We start from the raw sequence: 14,937 nt of genomic DNA, 5'->3' as shown, positions 1-14,937 counted from the left end.
TGAAGCAATAACGTCAATCCCCTAAAATAAGAATTACTGCCCAGGGAATAAAACTCTTTAAATATGAGTATATTAGTAGAAAATTACACATATGTGACCAATTATACCGCACATCCAACAGTCATATTTTATTAAAATAAATAACACAGCGGGCAGTGTGACCTCACAAACGGCAGAAAACGGTAATGGGATTTATGAGTAGAGCTCCATCTTTTGCTGCACTGCCCCCTACCAACCAAATGAAGAATGAGACAAGCAACATGAGAGAGTCATACTTTTATTGTAGTCATTTTGCATTACAGATATATGAATGCATAAATACTGGCTCCAGGCCACGTATTTCGTATTCAAGAGAAAACATCTTGCAACAAAGCTCCAAAAATTATTCCTACCCTTGAAAACCTAGTTAGTTAACCCCTGAATCATACGACAGGCAAGTATGTGAACACAAATGCTTATAGCATCTTGATTTCACAAGTCGTTCCATTCGGAAAAAAACAAGCGTTTGAAATGATCAAACGCAAGTTATTCAACTGTGGACATGTTTTTAGCTAGCTACCTGAATAATAGCACATTCAGTTTTAATGGTGCAGAAGGTAACACTATCGCCCCCTTGAGTACTGGAGTTTGTTACCTCCAAAGTATTGCAATAATGCATGTTAAATGTCGACTACGTTTGCGTACTTGTGTGGAGTATGTTTCGGGCCTAACAAAGAAAAGGAGATTTTAACTATTGCTTTAAAGTTTTTAAGTCATCTCTGGTGTACTGGGCTACAGGAAAGAGACAAAGAAAGCATACAATGAAAGCAGCACGCATATAAAAAGTCTACAAAATAAGCAAGGCGCAAGTCATCTCAAAACCATGCTAGCGCTACGGTGTCTCGTTTAGGTCCTTATTAATAAATGTACAGTGAAGCATCTTAACACTAGTATCAAGGTCTAGATAAATATAGATAAAAATTTACGGCAGTGACGGTGATGTGGCATTCACACTAGTGGTTTTAGAGTAGATCTGAATTTGACTGATCATGATTAATGCATCTTCCGAACTTCTGAAACTGCGCACAAAGGAATTAAACTTGAGTCTAAAGAGGGGTTTTGGTGTATTGTAAACCACAGTATGGCTCACGGTTGATGTGAATGCAATATAGAAATGGGCTGGTACTGATTAACTATTTTGTGCCAGTTTGGTAGTAACACCAAACAAAATCAAAACATTTATAGGGTTAGTTGACCCAAAAATAAAAATTCTGTCATTAATTACTCACCCTCATGTCATTTCAAACCTGTTAGACCTTCGTTAATCTTCGAAAAACAAATTAAGATCTTTTTGATGAAATCCGAGAGCTTTCTGAACGGATTTGGAACAACATCAGGGTGGCGATTCATCATTTTTGGATGAACTATCCCTTTAAGATTTCCAACTTTGTTTCCTGGCTGCAATTATTAACAGCTTTTGGTGGTTCTAGTGTTAACGGGGAAAATTTGTGCAAACGTACCACAGTTCAGAACAACATAACAATGAGAAAGCAAACCAACAGGGAAGTTCAATTGGGTTCGGACTCAGGCAAATGTACCAAGTGTGAAAAACGACATAAGAATCAAGGATGGAAGATTCAAAATCCTACCCAATGTATCATAGCTCATGCATTCAGTAACTTCTAACCGGTGAGATGAGGTCAGATGAAGATTCGAATACAATTGTAGAGATATTGATGCACTATAGCTGAACTACTAAAGCATATGGATTTAAAAGGAAAGAGTTCTGTAGTGTAAGTGTTTATGGTGCTTGTAGGGCCTGTGATCTAGAATGGGTTCTTCAGGAATTACCAGTTATCCAAGAAATCAAATCCAGTCTTCAGGATATTGCTGCTTGTGTTGAACTGAAAAAAAGGAAATAAAACAATTTTTGGTTTGTCAATGACTCATTTGTTAGTGGCGGAAATACAAATAGAAAAAGGATGTGAGGGTCAATGACTTGCACGTGTCCAAATATATATTTTTTTAAATATATATTTCAAAAGACATGTATTCATGTTGGTTTCATATGGTTTTGAAAAAACATTTACACCATTTTCAAGAAAGGTTTCGATTTAATTACTCAGAAAATGGTGTAACCAAGTAAAAATGAATAACACATTTCTCAAACCATAAATACAAACACATATTTTTCAAGGTGCTTTTTTAGTATTGTTTTACAAATATGACATTGTTAATAAGTATCATTAGGTTTTTGGCAGTTGCACCACATATTTTACAACCTGAAGTTACTAACTTTTGTCATAAAAAGGTTATTCTAAGAGACTTATTGAGCTTGACACTCAAGCTGTGTACCAATTCAGAGGCTGCATCCTTCGAAAGCTGCATTTGAAGGCCGAATGCGTCACAGCGAAGCGACGAAGGCCGTCGCAAATTGAAGGCTCCTTCAAATACGGCCTACAAATGCGTCCTTCTTTCCCTGGGCTGCGAAGGATGGAACAAGTGGATCCTTGGCAAATAGTCAATCCCAAGAACCAGTGCATGCCGGTGATGACTGGATTTTGTTTTTAGGGAAAATACTGGATTACCCTTTTAATTGCAAGTATTTGGTTTCGAATTACTTGAATATCTAACGACACAAAAAAAATAAACCACTTTAAAGCGGTTTCAAATATTGACTTATTTCAACAACGCTCGGTTCAACCTTAGCGAACCTCAAAGATGTGGCTTTTTAAGTCCGTGTCCGCAGCCTCTGAATTGGGATCACACAGCTACAGTCATGGTCAGCAGGGGTCCATATGATATCATTTCCAGTTTTGATCACATGACTTGGTCTTTTTATTAGTGCTGTCGAATCGATTAATTCCATCTAACATAAAAGTTTGTGTGTGTGTATATATATATATATACTGTATACACACACACATATACAAACTTATGTTAGATGCGATTAATCGCAATTACTCGATTTGATAGCATAAGAGGTGTAAGTTGTTAAAATATTTTACATTTTCATAAGAAATCATTCTAACAAACTATTTGAGGATTTCTTTTTGAAAATATCATTCATTTTTAAAAGGTAGAGTCCACGTTTTCCACAAATTCCATGTTTTCCATTTAAATTGTTCTGGATTCAATTTTTAATGGTTGAATTTAATTTTTAATAATCAAATAAGATGACTAAATCAATTGAATTCATACAATTTTAACAATTTATTAAAAAAGTATTAATAATAGTGCCCTATGAAATGTTTTTTTTCTCCCCCTGAAAATCTGTCTCGTCTTTTTTAAATGTTTTCTGGATTCTTTGTTTTATGATTTAACGCAAATGTATTGTCAAAAACAGTAATCAAATGAATTCATAAAGCTTGAACAATTTAAATATGACCATTCAGTCGCAGACTACAGTAAGTCAACCTTTCATCAAAGTTATACATGAATTTTGAACACTACCCGTTCTTGTCTTAGGACAACTTTGATGAAATTTTTCAATCCACTTCAAATGTTGACAACTGTATATGAGATGAGGGTCTAACCTGTGCGAATGTAGGACTGGCGGCGGGCGAGGCCTGATCTTTGACTGTGCTGTTGGACTGAGAGGAAGACCTGGTGACCAGACCAGGACTGAACACATCATCCGTAGTGCTGCTTACAGAAGGAAGCGTGCTCTGGGCCCTTTCCCACCCTTCCTGCGACGAGGACACGGGGGCCGGAGGTGTCGGGGTCACGCTGATCGCCACAGGGGTCACGCTGATGGGAACGGGCGGAGGAGGAGCATGAGGTTTGGGGGCTCTCTGTTTAACCGACCGCGGGGCGGGCGCTTCCTCCGACTCCCTCGGCCCAGACTCGGGCCTCAGGTACGAGGGTAAAGGCTTCTCGCCTTTCTCCAGAGACTTGATCTGGCTGGGCGTCAGAGACTGAAACTCAGCCTTCTCGCCTTCTAGCCTGGAGCGCTCAGCGCTGATCTTCCAGAAGGAGGACTCGTCGTTGCTGGGCAGTTTGCCACTCTGAGAGGTCTTGGGTTTGGATTCGCTCACGGAGGAGGGAACGGCCGGTTCTGTTGCGCCGGAGATCACGCTGAAGTCCATCTGACTCTGTTAGGAAGGGAAGGGCTGAATCACATTTGTTTGCACTTTGCTAGCGAATTGAGAATGTATTTTTAGCAAAGGTGGCCTACTTGCCTTGGTCTCCCAAGAGAAGGGAGCCGAGTGCTCATCTTGCCAAGTTAAATCCTTGAAACAGAGGAGACAGAGATTTTAACATGCCGTAAGATGCAACATCACTCGTTTAATGTCATTTTTGCTTCTGTTCTTAATAAGGATAAAAATATGTAGTACACAATAAAAAAGATGCAAATCTAACCCAAAATCTAATACATAATTGACAGATTTGTTATAGTTGATAGAGTAGAAAGTTTAATTTACGTAAATAGTGAATTTACTTTAATGTATATAATTGGTACAGACTTGTTTAGTAAACATTTTAATATAGAGACTTTGAAGAGATGTTCAGTGAACATTTATAGAAATGTGACATTTATTTAGTTGACACTAACATATTTGTCTTAGATTAGTTTAGAAGCCAGTTTAACTGCATCACTCAACCTAATACATCATTTATAGATGTGGCATAGATTTGTTTAATAAATCGTTGATAGAAACTTAATAAAAAGTTTAATTTATATAAGTTTAATACAATTGTTGAATTCATCGATATTTGTTACAGACTTATTTAGTAAATAAAGAAATGTGACATTTAGGCTACATATTTATATATATAAATTATTTGTCTTAGATTTGTTTAGTAGCTCGTTTAACTGTAGTATATAAAAAAAATCATAAAGATTATTATAGATATTTGAGCTCTAGTTTCTTAAGAAACATTTTATTAATAGATTTTATGGCAGATATTTGTTTAGTAATTCAACTATTTAAAATCTCGGAAATTTAAATTTCAGTGAATTAATCCGGTTACTTAGCAGATATGTGTCAAAAATCTATACATCAAGCCTAATGTATAGCTATTTGACACGTATCGGCTAAGTACACAGATTAATTCACTGAAATTGGTGATATTTTAAATAATTTAAGTTATTGAAAGTTGACAAGAGATTTGTTTAATAAACTTAACCCTGAAAATCCAGAGGGTTTTGTCTAGTAAACTTACAAGTTTAGTAAACAATTTACCTTAAATGGAACTTTTGATTTAAATTGACAATTAATATTGTTTACAATTTTAGTAGCTGGTTTAAAATATATATTTTTTACTAGTAAACAATCTAATTTTGACCTAACTTGTATAGATTTTTAGATCAGATAAGGTCTTGTGAGCAGCCATGTTTTGTAAAGATAAAGAAAATCAATTATTGTCATGAATAATACAAGATAAGCAAGTAAAAAAAACATGAATTAACAGCGGGCAGCCTGTTTAGAAGGTTTGTTTTTAATATAATGTAATTAATTGTTAGGGATTGACAAGACTTAAATGACTAGAGCAAATCAAATAAAGCAAGTCAACACTGGACCGACAATAAACTTAACACATGTCAATACAAAACACAAGCACCTCTTCTCCGAAGTGTACGGTCTTCTGCCCTGTCTGGATGAGGAGTTTCGGGTAGCAGATCACCTCGTCTCGGTCCACCCGGTGCATGGCGTACCGAGCCCGGATCCGCGGGTCCATCATCCCGTTGTCTATCGCCGTGTCCTGTTCGACCGGGCTCATCTGATCCCAATCCGAACCGAACTTGTCCTTTATCTTCTCCCTCTCCTGCATAATCTTACGGGCCATTGAGTTGATCGAGGAGAAATACTCCATCTTTTTGGCCTCCGTGACGTGCGGAAGATCCGCCACAGCTCCTGCCATCGCCGCGGCCGCCATTTCCTCAGCTGGACTAATGACGCTGACGTACACAAAAGACTTTTATTTTAGTTTATCCCAAACAAATATTTTGTTAGATCAAAATGTATCTTTAAAATGTTATATTTGGGTTTAACGTAACTTTTTTGGACACAGGCAAGCAAAACAAAATAAAACATTACCTTTCCAGTCGTATTAATTAGATATTAAACTCACCACCAGTAGTAACTTGATTAAACATTGCTTAATTAAATATTACAGTCTATATATTTGCATACCCCCCCCCCCCCCCCCCCCTGATATTTCCAGATTTTGCATGACTGTGAGAGAACCCTGTAAATATTATTAACACTATTTAATTAAAGCCGCCTATTTGTTGTCATTATTTATATATTTAATTATTTATATTTGAATTTAGTTTATATTCCTTCTAACTACATCAAAAATAAAAGACTTGTATTAAGTCTTGCGCATGCGCGTGCAGAAGAACGTCTCAGAGTAATGGCTTCAGAAGCGGCGACCTCTAACGGCAAAACTGATGAAACCCATCCAAAAGAAAACGACGTGTGGAAAGAAGGATGGTTATTTAAGAAAACGCACTACACCGGGCGCTGGAAATTGATATGGTTTCATATCAGAGAAGATGGGCAGCTTATCTATGGTTGTAATGAAAAGGTAAGAGTGAATAATTTTGCTCATCATTATCATTGAGCCTCGCAGTCCTGCCGGGCTCTTAAGAAACGTATAACAGTGATCAGCTTATCAGCATTAATTCGGCACGCCTGCCAGAGTGGTGTGGATGCGGTCTAGTTCAGATACTGTTTTAGCAGGTTAAATAATTAATATGTAAATGCCACGGATTGAGTTTCTTCTCGCCATGTTGTTGTTAAGTTACCATGGCAACGCCTGCTAATGGAGACGCTCTTCGTTATGGTTATGAGCCTGTGAAGGCCCGTTCCCGCCAATAAAGAACGATACTATACTATGCCCGAGCTCTTTAAAGTGATAGTTCAGCCAAAAATGAAAAATGACTGTTATTTCACTTTCGGAACACAAATGAAGACCTTTTCATGAAATCTAAGGGTTTTCTGTCCCTTCATTGACAGCTACGCAACTACCACTTTGACACTTCAAAAAGTGCATAAAGAGATCGTAAAAAAGTTTTTCTGAGACATGATCGCTTTATATGATTATGATGATATATGCGAATAAAAGCCCAAATTAAATTTGTTTCTTCAAGGAAATTTGTACTAAACCACTCAATTCATATGGATTAGTTTTATGAGCTCTTTATGAACTTTTGAATCATTATTAAGATCTTCATTTGTGTTTCAAAGATGAACGAAAGTCTTACGGGTTTGGAACGACATGAGGGTGATTAATTAATTACATCATTTTCATTTTGGGGTGAACTACCACTTTAAAGCAAGATGGATTAAATGGCTGTCAATGTTTGTATCTTTCCTCAGCTCAAAAAAAAAAAAAAAAAATCCTTGTGAAAGTGATTCCAACCATATCGTTTCTTTGTGCCATTATACGTTAGTTATAGTCATTGTTATGAATGGGCCTTAAAGGGATAGTTCACCCCAAAATGAAAATGTCATCACTTACTCACTCTCAAGTTGTTCCAAACCTGCATGAGTTTCTTTCTTCTGCTGAACACAAAAGATATTTTGAAGAATGTTGATAATCAAACAATTGAATGGTCCCCATTTACTTCAATAGTAGGAAAAAAAGTCAAAGTCAATAGGGCCCAACAACGGTTTGAACTGAAGTTCTTCGAAATATCTTCTTTTGTGTTCAGCAGGAGAAACAAACTCATACAGGTTTGGAATAAGGGTGAGTAAGTGATGACAACATTTTCATTTTTGGGTGAGATATCCCTTTAACACTGGCACACATAGAGAAAAAAAAATGCTTTTCTTTTCCCATCAACCAACGGTACACGTTGACATTTTTAACTGCTCCTATGCATCTTTGTCTAGTCCGCAGAAAAGGCCATTAATCTGATTGGAGCAAGAGTGAAGATGCTGGAGGATTATGATGGGCCATTAGGCTGGGAAATCACACCAAAGGACAGCAAACGCACCTTCAAGCTGCGGGCCGGGGGAGCAGAAGAGCAGCAGGCGTGGGTGACCGCCATATGTGAGGCACAGCTGAGCTCAGAACAGCACAGCGCCAAAGCATGTGTTGTGCAATAGACCCATGCTTCCCACCATAGAGATTTTATAGTTTTCTACATCATATTGTTTTTACTTTCTTCTTGAAATGTCTAAGAAAGATGCTCTTCTGATGTATAATCCAGACACGCAATCTTTATTTTTAAACAAGTGAAACATGTTTTATATGATAAGATATTTTTGAGATATTTGTTTTTCAATAGTTCTACTTTATTTTTCGAAAATGTTTTAACTGAATATGCTTTATATGTTATAATAAAGCACATTGCTTGTTTTCAGTGATTGTTTATCTTAAATATACAGTTGAAATGTTAAATGTTGATGTTATGAGTCAGGGTTATTATCGTTAAATAAAACAAACATTAACTGAAATCAAATTAATAAGAAACGTGATCGTACTTTATTTCAGTATTTCTGTTTTTTTGGTTAGTTTAAGTTGAAGTACTAAAATAACTAAAACTAAAAGTATGAAAACCTGCTTTTAGTGCGTGCAGTTGCATAATAATGGAGGAAAAATTAGAACTGTTGCTGAAATTTGAATACTATGAAACAAATTTACTACTACAATTTACTATGAAATAAAAAAAATGCATCTACATACAGATGACTATTGAATTCAAGGGTTCACATGCATGAAAAATATAACATTTCATCACAAGTCCCCCTGTGATGAAAATCAAGTAGGCCTATTTAATGTTGTTTATATGTCTATGTGGTGTGTTTAATATGCTTTAAGAAAAAACATGTGCAGATTCATGTCAACACCATTGCTGAGTATTTTCTGCTTAAAACTGCAGTGAACCAAAGACAGTCTCAAAAACCGCGGTTTGAAATCGCTGGTGTTTCTGACGTCGCAAACTACTTTGTAACCAATCAGGTCAACGTGTGATCGTCAACGAGTGGATCTCTGAGCTGGTGTGAGTGAGTGGAGGCGGGGCTCATTTGCATATTCATAGAACCTCGTATACTAAATGAGGCAAGGGTGTAGAGTTACATTCAATCTATTTTAAGGCATGAAGAAAAAAAACGTTTAAATATGTAATTTTGGTGATCAAAGATACGTTTGACTACAGGAGGACTTTAAGAAAGAAAGAAAGCTCACACCTGACCTGAGCAAGATTGAGATGATGATTAATCAGAAGGTTTTTCAACTGTACTTTTAAACTCTGGCCAGTAGAGGACGGTGCGGTGCAAATAATGGACTTTCACTGGGAAATCTCAAACTCAAATACCCAGACCAGCATACAAACCAGTTTCACTCATACCCATTCACAACTTTATTAGAAAAGTTAAATGAACTTAATTGAAAAGTTTTACCTTTATTTAGCTCCCAGGATATTGCATGAACTGTCCAAAAGTGCATTGCATGCACAGTAGCCTATTTTGTCCTGCATGTAAAGAAATACAACATGAATTTAATGTAATAACAAGAGTGAGAAATGCCAGGTGCTGTGGAGACATCTGATAAAAAAAAAGAAAAGTTTAATCGAATAGTACGTTTTAAATAAATAAACATTTTAAAAGCAATAAATTAAGATTTAAATGTTTTATTTTTTATTAAATATTATTGTAGGCCTATTTATGTATTGTTATTATATATATATATATATATATAAACTTCAATATACATTAGCCTACAATACACGACTGATGCAGGAAATTGTACAAAAGTGACAAAATACAATTGTTGAAAAAAATATTCCAAATAAATGCTGCTCTTTTGAACTCACTATTCATCAAAGAATGCTGAAAAACGTATCATGATTTCCACAAAAAAAAAAAAACTATTAGGCAGCAAAACTGTTTTTAACATTGATAATAATAATAAGAAAAAGAAGAATCGTTAAATTATCATACTATAATGATTTCTAAAGGATCATGTGACACTGAAGACTGGAGTAATGCTGAAAATTCAGCTTTGATGACAGGAATAAAGAAAAATGCTATATTAAAATAGAACTTTTTTTTTTTTTAAATGTAATAATATTTCACAATACTGTTTTCACTGTATTTTCGATCACACTATGCCTTGGTGGTGAGCAGAAGAGACTTTTTTCAAAAACAAAACATCTTACCGAACCTATATGCGTTATTGTGTTTTGAGACATTACAGACTTCTAAATGGACGTCAGATGTTTAGGAATAAAGTTTCTCACATGAAACGGCGAGTCGTGTGTTTGACCCTCACTGACCCATTCAGACGACTAGGAGCGATATAAATTTGACCTTTGAGTGTAACATGATCCGCCGCTCTCTCTCTCTCTCTCTCTCTCTCTCGTGTTTAGTTTCGGTCTGTGTGTGTGTCGAGCTTCAGTGCTGTTCCTGTGATCCGATCATCAGTGTTCAGTTGTTAGAGATGAGAAAGGACGCGCAAGTGGGAAACTTTATTTCAGTTTGAGAACTTGGCCGAAAGTTTCTGAACATCTGAATTAGAAGAATGGAGCCGATAACCAAGTGGACAGCGACTCAGGTTGTGGACTGGATCAGAGGTACGAACTGAATTACTTGGTTCTCGAATTTAAACCACTTTAATAGGCTAATACACACTTCATTATATATATATATATATATATATATATAGGCTATATGCATTAAGTATTTAAATAGGCTTTGCAGTTGTATTGTAAAAACAACACTGTAAAAATTATTTTCATGATTTATCACAACTTTTTATCTTTTGTTGAATCAGCTTAGATGATTAATATGTAATGTTCAGACAATATTTTGAGTTTCTTTTTATTAAATCTATCTCCTTTGTTGTTTTATTTCAATGAACTCAACATTTAAAGGCAACCGGTAACTCACTTTTTTTAAGTTAAACAAACAAAATTATCTTCTGTCAGAAACTATGGTTACCATGGTAAATGTTTGTAAGGGCAAAATCTACATCCCTAACCAAACACAGAAACTCAAATGTTTATTTATTCCTCCCAAAGCATATAATCAAAACTAACCTTCTGCCAAACCTTTCATATCCGACAAGAGAGATCATATTGATGACCATGCATAGAGTGTTGTTTACAGTTTTGTGATATAGGCTACAACAATTTTAAGTAATAGCGTTTAATAGCTCCTACAATCATTATATTATCATTACACCATCCTTACATAAACTATCCACTGCAAATATTACAATATCAGTTGGTATTTTTTAATTAACTGATCGGTAAAAGCCTAACTTTCTTATAATAGACCACTTCTTAATTTATCAAAAAGTAATACATTGCAGGAATGGAAATTTTCACTCCCTGTACATTATTCCATTGAAGAGTCGATCAATTATTTGCATATAAGCAAATTACTTTGTGTAGGTTGGACTTCTTGTCATTTGAATGTCAATGTTGTTAGCACTTATTTCAATAGTAAAAGATGTTATACATCATTATGGGTCATTTTAAGAACTGTTTTAGACATTATTTCCATTTCCATCTCATTCATTGGTTGTTGTTAGAGTTATATTGGATTATGACAGTGAAGAAAAAAGCCTGATGAGGTTAAAGCAACAGATGTCATGAACGCCATGTGTCTGTGTTAGACCAAACATGATATTACATCCTTGTTTAATTCTGGAAGTCTTGCAATTATTTGTGTGTTGCAATTATTACGTTTCAATACATGCTCTCCATCCTGCTCCAAATGCCTGAAACAACATAAAAACCATAAAAACTGTCACTTAGCAGAGACCTTGAGTAAAGCGTCCAGGTCCACCACAATATGAAATACCTATAATTCTCTGCTAACCAGAAATGTCTGGTCATGTGATGTGAAAGACTTCTGAGATGGTTTTGGTCCAAGCCATTCTTCTCACACATCTAAACAGAGAGAACTTTTCAGCAGATGCATCTAATTATAAACTGAACCACCTTAAAGGTCCTAAACCTGCTGTTCAGACTCTGGTAAAAGTTTGCTAATGCTAATGAAGGACTAGCGTATCTCTCCTGACGCCAGTTGGAGACAATAAAAGCTGCCTCAGACAATGCTGAAGTCAGCAGATGTGATATACTCGGGTCTCTAGCATGGCTTAAAGCGAGTGTACTGATCTTGGATCAGCTGCCATCATTAAACTGACTGGATGAAAACAGACATATCAGTCTGTATACTTCTATTAATCAACACTGGCTGATAATGGAGTGCATTAGCGCCTGTCCCCTTTATCAGCGGCGCTGGTTCCCGAAGTTTTTTCCTTTCATTTTTCCCAAAGAGATTATAAAGAAAGTCTTTGTTAAAGCGTCATAAGCTACGGACCAAGCCACGACACTACAAACTTTGATTTGAAGCAAAACAGTTTTTGTAATTTTTGAAAAAGACATATGTACAGGACTGTGTACTTAACAGTTTTAGTGACGGGAAAGAACTGCAATCCCATGAAGCATTGCGAACAGACGACTGAGAAACATAAAACTACTAATTTAGAAATGTTGATTATATATGTAAAAAAACAATATACTTTATACACATATATATTGACAAATATTTAAGTATTTGGTGACCAACTCGATTAGATCATTCGCAGTGCTTCATGGGAGTGGGCGGAGCTAAAGTGTGTTGCTTTTTTCGACTCTCTGATTGGTGTAATTTTCTGTACGGCATCATGGGTAATGTACATTTTCGCTAGGAATTCCACTGTTCAACATGATTATTTTAAAACTAAGTTGAAATAATGCGAGCTGACAGCTTCAGCAGAAGCAAATTATACCATGGATTAACAACCTTGTAGCTCACAGTAGGTGTGTCTTTTAAAGGTTTATAAGTTATCATTCAAAAAAGTTTTTTTTTTTTTTAGGATTCTTTGATGAATAGAAAGTGCAAAAGATTTTCATATATATATAAACACTATATAGTTCTCTATAGTTCATATATTTGGTTTCCCAGCGAGTCAGCAAACGTCACAGATCCAGGACTCAAGCATGCGGCCTTGTGTTTACATTTGAATCCTGCAGTTACTGATAAAACTAGCAGCATTACTAACCGTTACTGACTGTTTACATGCCCTCATGAGGTCTCGCTCACACACCGGCTCCCAGTCGGCAGGTTTACTGCACCCTGGTATGTATTTTATTAGCCATAAAAATTGTTTGCTTTTGAAGCAATCTGCTGGAAATTAGTGGATAATTAGCCAAACGTGACTGCAGTTTCAATGACATTTGGACTTAGCAATACAAATATGTTTGCGAGTCCCCTCCTCGGTTAAATACAAGTGCTGCTTTCACACTGTAACAAATATTGCATATGTATAACCCATATGCCACTCACATGAATCAGGTGGAGAAAAACATTCGGCTGAAATATGCCACATTGCCTGAAGCTGTTGATGTAATGATCTGCTATCGGCGGGAATCGTGCAGGAACACGCCCGCTGTTTCACCAGACTGACATACTTCACTCAGTACAGAGGACGAGTTTTTCCTTTTAGTGATTAAATCTCCTCTGTACATCCTGGCCACACCTTCCTCTCATCATCACGTTAACACAGACTCATCGCTGTCGTGCCGGTTCATTTGGGACTCGTCCATGAATTGTTGTCACACATGGGTGAGTTGCGTGACTGCGGTTGGGCTGTTTGTGTATCAGGCGGAGACGGCAGTTTCGTCTTTGTAAGCAACATTGACTCTGACTCATACACATGCAGACACAAACACACTTTAGCTCCGCCCCCACTCCAGTAAAGAGACAGGTGACAGTCCTGGCAGACTAACCCCAAGTCTGTCTGTCTGTCTGTCTATCTTTCTGTCTCTATCTATTGGTCTGTCTGTCTGTCTGTCTATCTTTCTGTCTCTATCTATTGGTATATTTGTCTATCTGTCTGTCTCTCTATCTATCTGTCTGTCTCTATCTATTGGTCTGTCTGTCTGTCTGCCTGTCTCTATATATTGGTCTGTTTGTCTGTCTGTCTGTCTATCTTTCTGTCTCTATATATTGGCCTGTCTGTCTGTCTGCCTGTCTATCTATCTGTCTGTCTCTATATATTGGTCTGTCTGTCTCTATATATTGGTATGTCTGTCTGTCTGTCTTTATCTGTCTGTCTGTTTATCTGTCTGTCTGTCTGTCTCTATTGGTCTGTCTGTCTGTCTCTATATATTGGCCTGTCTATCTGTCTGTCTGTCTGCCTGTCTATCTATCTGTCTGTCTCTATCTATTGGTCTGTCTGTCTGTCTGTCTCTATATATTGGTCTGTCTTTCTGTCTGTCTTTATCTGTCAGACAGATAAAGACTTATCTGTCTATCTATATTTATCTGTCAGACTGTCTGTCTGTCTGTCTCTATCTATTAGTATATTTGTCTATCTGTCTGTCTGTCTGTCTGTCTGTCTGTCTGTCTGTCTGTCTATCTATCTATCTGTCTGTCTCTATCTACTGGTCTGTCTGTCTGCCTGTCTGTCTCTATCTATTGGTCTGTCTGTCTGTCTGTCTGTCTCTATATATTGGTCTGTCTGGCTGTCTGTCTCTATATTTCTCTGTCTGTCTCTATATATTGGTCTGTTTGTCTTTATCTAACTGTCTGTCTCTATATATTGGTCTGTCTGCCTGTCTGTCTGCCTGTCTGTCTCTATATATTGGTCTGTCTGTCTGTCTGTATGTCTGCCTGTCTGTCTCTATATATTGGTCTGTCTGTCTGTCTCTATATATTGGTCTGTCTGTCTGTCTGTCTGTCTGCCTGTCTCTATATTGGTCTGTCTGTCTGCCTGTCTGTCTCTATATATTGGTCTGTCTGTCTTTATATGTCTGTCTGTCTCTATATGTTGGTCTGTCTATCTGTCTGCCTGCCTGTCTGTCTGTCTGTCTCTTTATTGGTCGGTGTGTCTGCCTGTCTGTCTCTATATATTGGTCTGTCTGTCTGTCTGCGTGTCTCTATATATTGGTCTGTCTGTCTGCCTGTCTTTCTCTAAATGTTGGTCTGTCTGTCTGTCTCTATATATTGG

General features: G+C 36.7%; 3 protein-coding genes across 3 annotated transcripts in view; 2 read left to right on the top strand and 1 right to left on the bottom strand.

Moving 5' to 3' along the window:
• Nucleotides 1-261: 261 nt before the first annotated feature.
• On the bottom strand, nt 262-5,881 carry cunh1orf198 (chromosome unknown C1orf198 homolog). The gene is made up of 4 exons (XM_056262664.1): nt 5,545-5,881; nt 4,161-4,211; nt 3,516-4,073; nt 262-1,883 (listed from the first exon to the last, which is right to left on the bottom strand). Exons 1-4 carry the CDS (start codon nt 5,857-5,859, stop codon nt 1,827-1,829), a joined length of 981 nt encoding a protein of 326 aa, XP_056118639.1. The 5' UTR covers nt 5,860-5,881; the 3' UTR covers nt 262-1,826.
• Nucleotides 5,882-6,319: 438 nt separating this feature from the next.
• Nucleotides 6,320-8,164, top strand: si:ch73-111k22.3 (pleckstrin homology-like domain-containing protein). The gene is made up of 2 exons (XM_056262671.1): nt 6,320-6,513; nt 7,824-8,164. The coding sequence occupies exons 1-2, from the start codon at nt 6,340-6,342 to the stop codon at nt 8,037-8,039; spliced, it is 390 nt and encodes a 129-aa protein (XP_056118646.1). The 5' UTR covers nt 6,320-6,339; the 3' UTR covers nt 8,040-8,164.
• Nucleotides 8,165-10,315: 2,151 nt separating this feature from the next.
• Nucleotides 10,316-14,937, top strand: part of LOC130096212 (CNK3/IPCEF1 fusion protein-like) — a 91,725-nt gene continuing 87,103 nt past the window's right edge. Inside the window, exon 1 of the mRNA XM_056262896.1 lies at nt 10,316-10,507. Within this exon, the coding sequence (XP_056118871.1) occupies nt 10,456-10,507 (52 nt within the window). The 5' untranslated portion in view covers nt 10,316-10,455. The remainder of the gene's footprint in view (nt 10,508-14,937) is intronic.

This window comes from Rhinichthys klamathensis, unplaced genomic scaffold (genome assembly GCF_029890125.1).
Source record: "Rhinichthys klamathensis goyatoka isolate OS25496 unplaced genomic scaffold, OSU_Roscu_1.1 h1tg000196l_1, whole genome shotgun sequence".
Taxonomy (NCBI): domain Eukaryota; kingdom Metazoa; phylum Chordata; class Actinopteri; order Cypriniformes; family Leuciscidae; genus Rhinichthys; species Rhinichthys klamathensis.
The sequence above is the reverse complement of the archived record's forward strand: the minus strand, read 5'-3'. Positions and strand labels throughout refer to the sequence as shown.

Excerpts from the sequence above, each read along its gene's own strand:
- cunh1orf198 (XM_056262664.1), bottom strand. The coding sequence starts at position 5,859 with ATGGCGGCCGCGGCGATGGCAGGAGCTGTGGCGGATCTTCCGCACGTC. Across the intron at positions 4,212-5,544 it reads CCGTACACTTCGGAGAAGAG|GATTTAACTTGGCAAGATGA; the intron begins GTGCTTGTGTTT and ends CTCTGTTTCAAG. Across the intron at positions 1,884-3,515 it reads CCAGTCCTACATTCGCACAG|TTCAACACAAGCAGCAATAT; the intron begins GTTAGACCCTCA and ends CCTTTTTTTCAG.
- si:ch73-111k22.3 (XM_056262671.1), top strand. The coding sequence starts at position 6,340 with ATGGCTTCAGAAGCGGCGACCTCTAACGGCAAAACTGATGAAACCCAT. Across the intron at positions 6,514-7,823 it reads TCTATGGTTGTAATGAAAAG|TCCGCAGAAAAGGCCATTAA; the intron begins GTAAGAGTGAAT and ends ATCTTTGTCTAG.